A 1,439-nucleotide genomic window follows, 5' to 3' on the forward strand; every position below is an offset into this window, starting at 1 on the left:
CATCTTTTAAAACCCACCAAACCTTATTATCTTTTGAGTTTTTGATGAAAACTTTTGTTACAAATGTTGTCATATTTGAAAATAGTTTATAAATTTTAGATTATTGGTTGCCTATAGTACTTACTTCTCTCACATTACTTACTTTAAAGTCAGTTTCAATGCTGCAGTAAAATAGATTTTCATAACTTGGATGTTCTCCTGTTTTTTTTATAAAATTATAATTCACAGTTTCTCACATTTTCTCCTTCAGGTAGCACTGCCAACAAAGCTAATGGAAGGAAAGAATCAGTCTGTGGTGTCAGAGATTGTGTTCCTGGGACTCACTAACTCTTGGGACATTCAATTATTCCTTTTTGTGTTTTTCTCCATGTTTTATGTAGCAAGCATGACAGGAAACTCCCTCATCGTGTTCACTGTGGCTTCTGATCCTCACTTACACTCTCCTATGTACTTTCTGTTGGCTAACCTCTCCTTCATTGATTTGGGTGTTTCTTCTGTTGTGTCCCCCAAGATGATTTATGATCTGTTGAGAAAGCATAAAGTCATCACTTTTAGAGGGTGTGTCACTCAAATATTCTTCATTCACTTCATTGGTGGTGTAGAGATGGTTTTACTCATAGCCATGGCCTTTGACAGATATGTGGCCATCTGTAAGCCTATCCATTATCTGACCATTATGAGTCCAAAGATGTGCATCTTGTTTTCAGTGGCCTCTTGGGTGGTTGGCTTTATGCATTCTCTCATTCAACTGGCTTTTGTAGTAAACTTACCATTCTGTGGACCAAATGTTTTGGACAGCTTCTACTGTGACTTTCCCCGGTTCATCAAACTTGCCTGTGTAGATACATACAGAATGAAATTACTGGTCTTTGTCAACAGTGGATTCATGTCTGTGGGATCCTTCTTCATATTAATCATTTCCTATATTTTCATCATTTTTACTGTTCAGAAACATTCTTCAAGTGGCTCCTCCAAGGCTCTGTCCACGCTTTCAGCTCATGTGACTGTGGTGGTCTTAGCTTTTGGTCCTGTGATGTTCATCTACACATGGCCGTCTTCTTTCACACACTTGGATAAGTTTCTGTCCATATTTGATGCAGTTGTCACTCCATTTCTGAACCCTGTGATCTATACATTCAGGAATCAAGAAATGAAAATGGCAATGATGAGATTGTTTAAACAGATAATGGGTTATAGACAAATAATTAAACACTTGCATTCTGATCATTCTTAACTGCATATAGATGTTCATTCTTAACAAGTATTAGAGAAAAATATTTTCTTGCAAATTTTGGTCTATTTATTCATATTCAATTATATATATATATATGCTATTTTGTCTTATACTTAGTAAGAATGACAATGTATCAATGTCTTGTATATCAAAATATAACAAATCTAAACTCATATGAAAAAAAATTTCCCTGAAGAAAGCTCTT

The 1,439-nt window shown here is 35.2% G+C and overlaps 1 protein-coding gene across 1 annotated transcript; it reads left to right on the forward strand.

The window, feature by feature from the left end:
- The first annotated feature begins 268 nt into the window (after positions 1 to 268).
- Positions 269 to 1,234, forward strand: LOC148120680 (olfactory receptor 4F3/4F16/4F29-like). Its single transcript, XM_087911440.1, has one exon. It carries the CDS (start codon positions 272 to 274, stop codon positions 1,232 to 1,234), a length of 963 nt encoding a protein of 320 aa, XP_087767566.1. The 5' UTR covers positions 269 to 271.
- The last annotated feature ends 205 nt before the right edge of the window (positions 1,235 to 1,439 follow it).

This window comes from Myodes glareolus, chromosome 10, assembly GCF_982192425.1.
Source record: "Myodes glareolus chromosome 10, mMyoGla1.1, whole genome shotgun sequence".
Lineage (NCBI taxonomy): Eukaryota > Metazoa > Chordata > Mammalia > Rodentia > Cricetidae > Myodes > Myodes glareolus.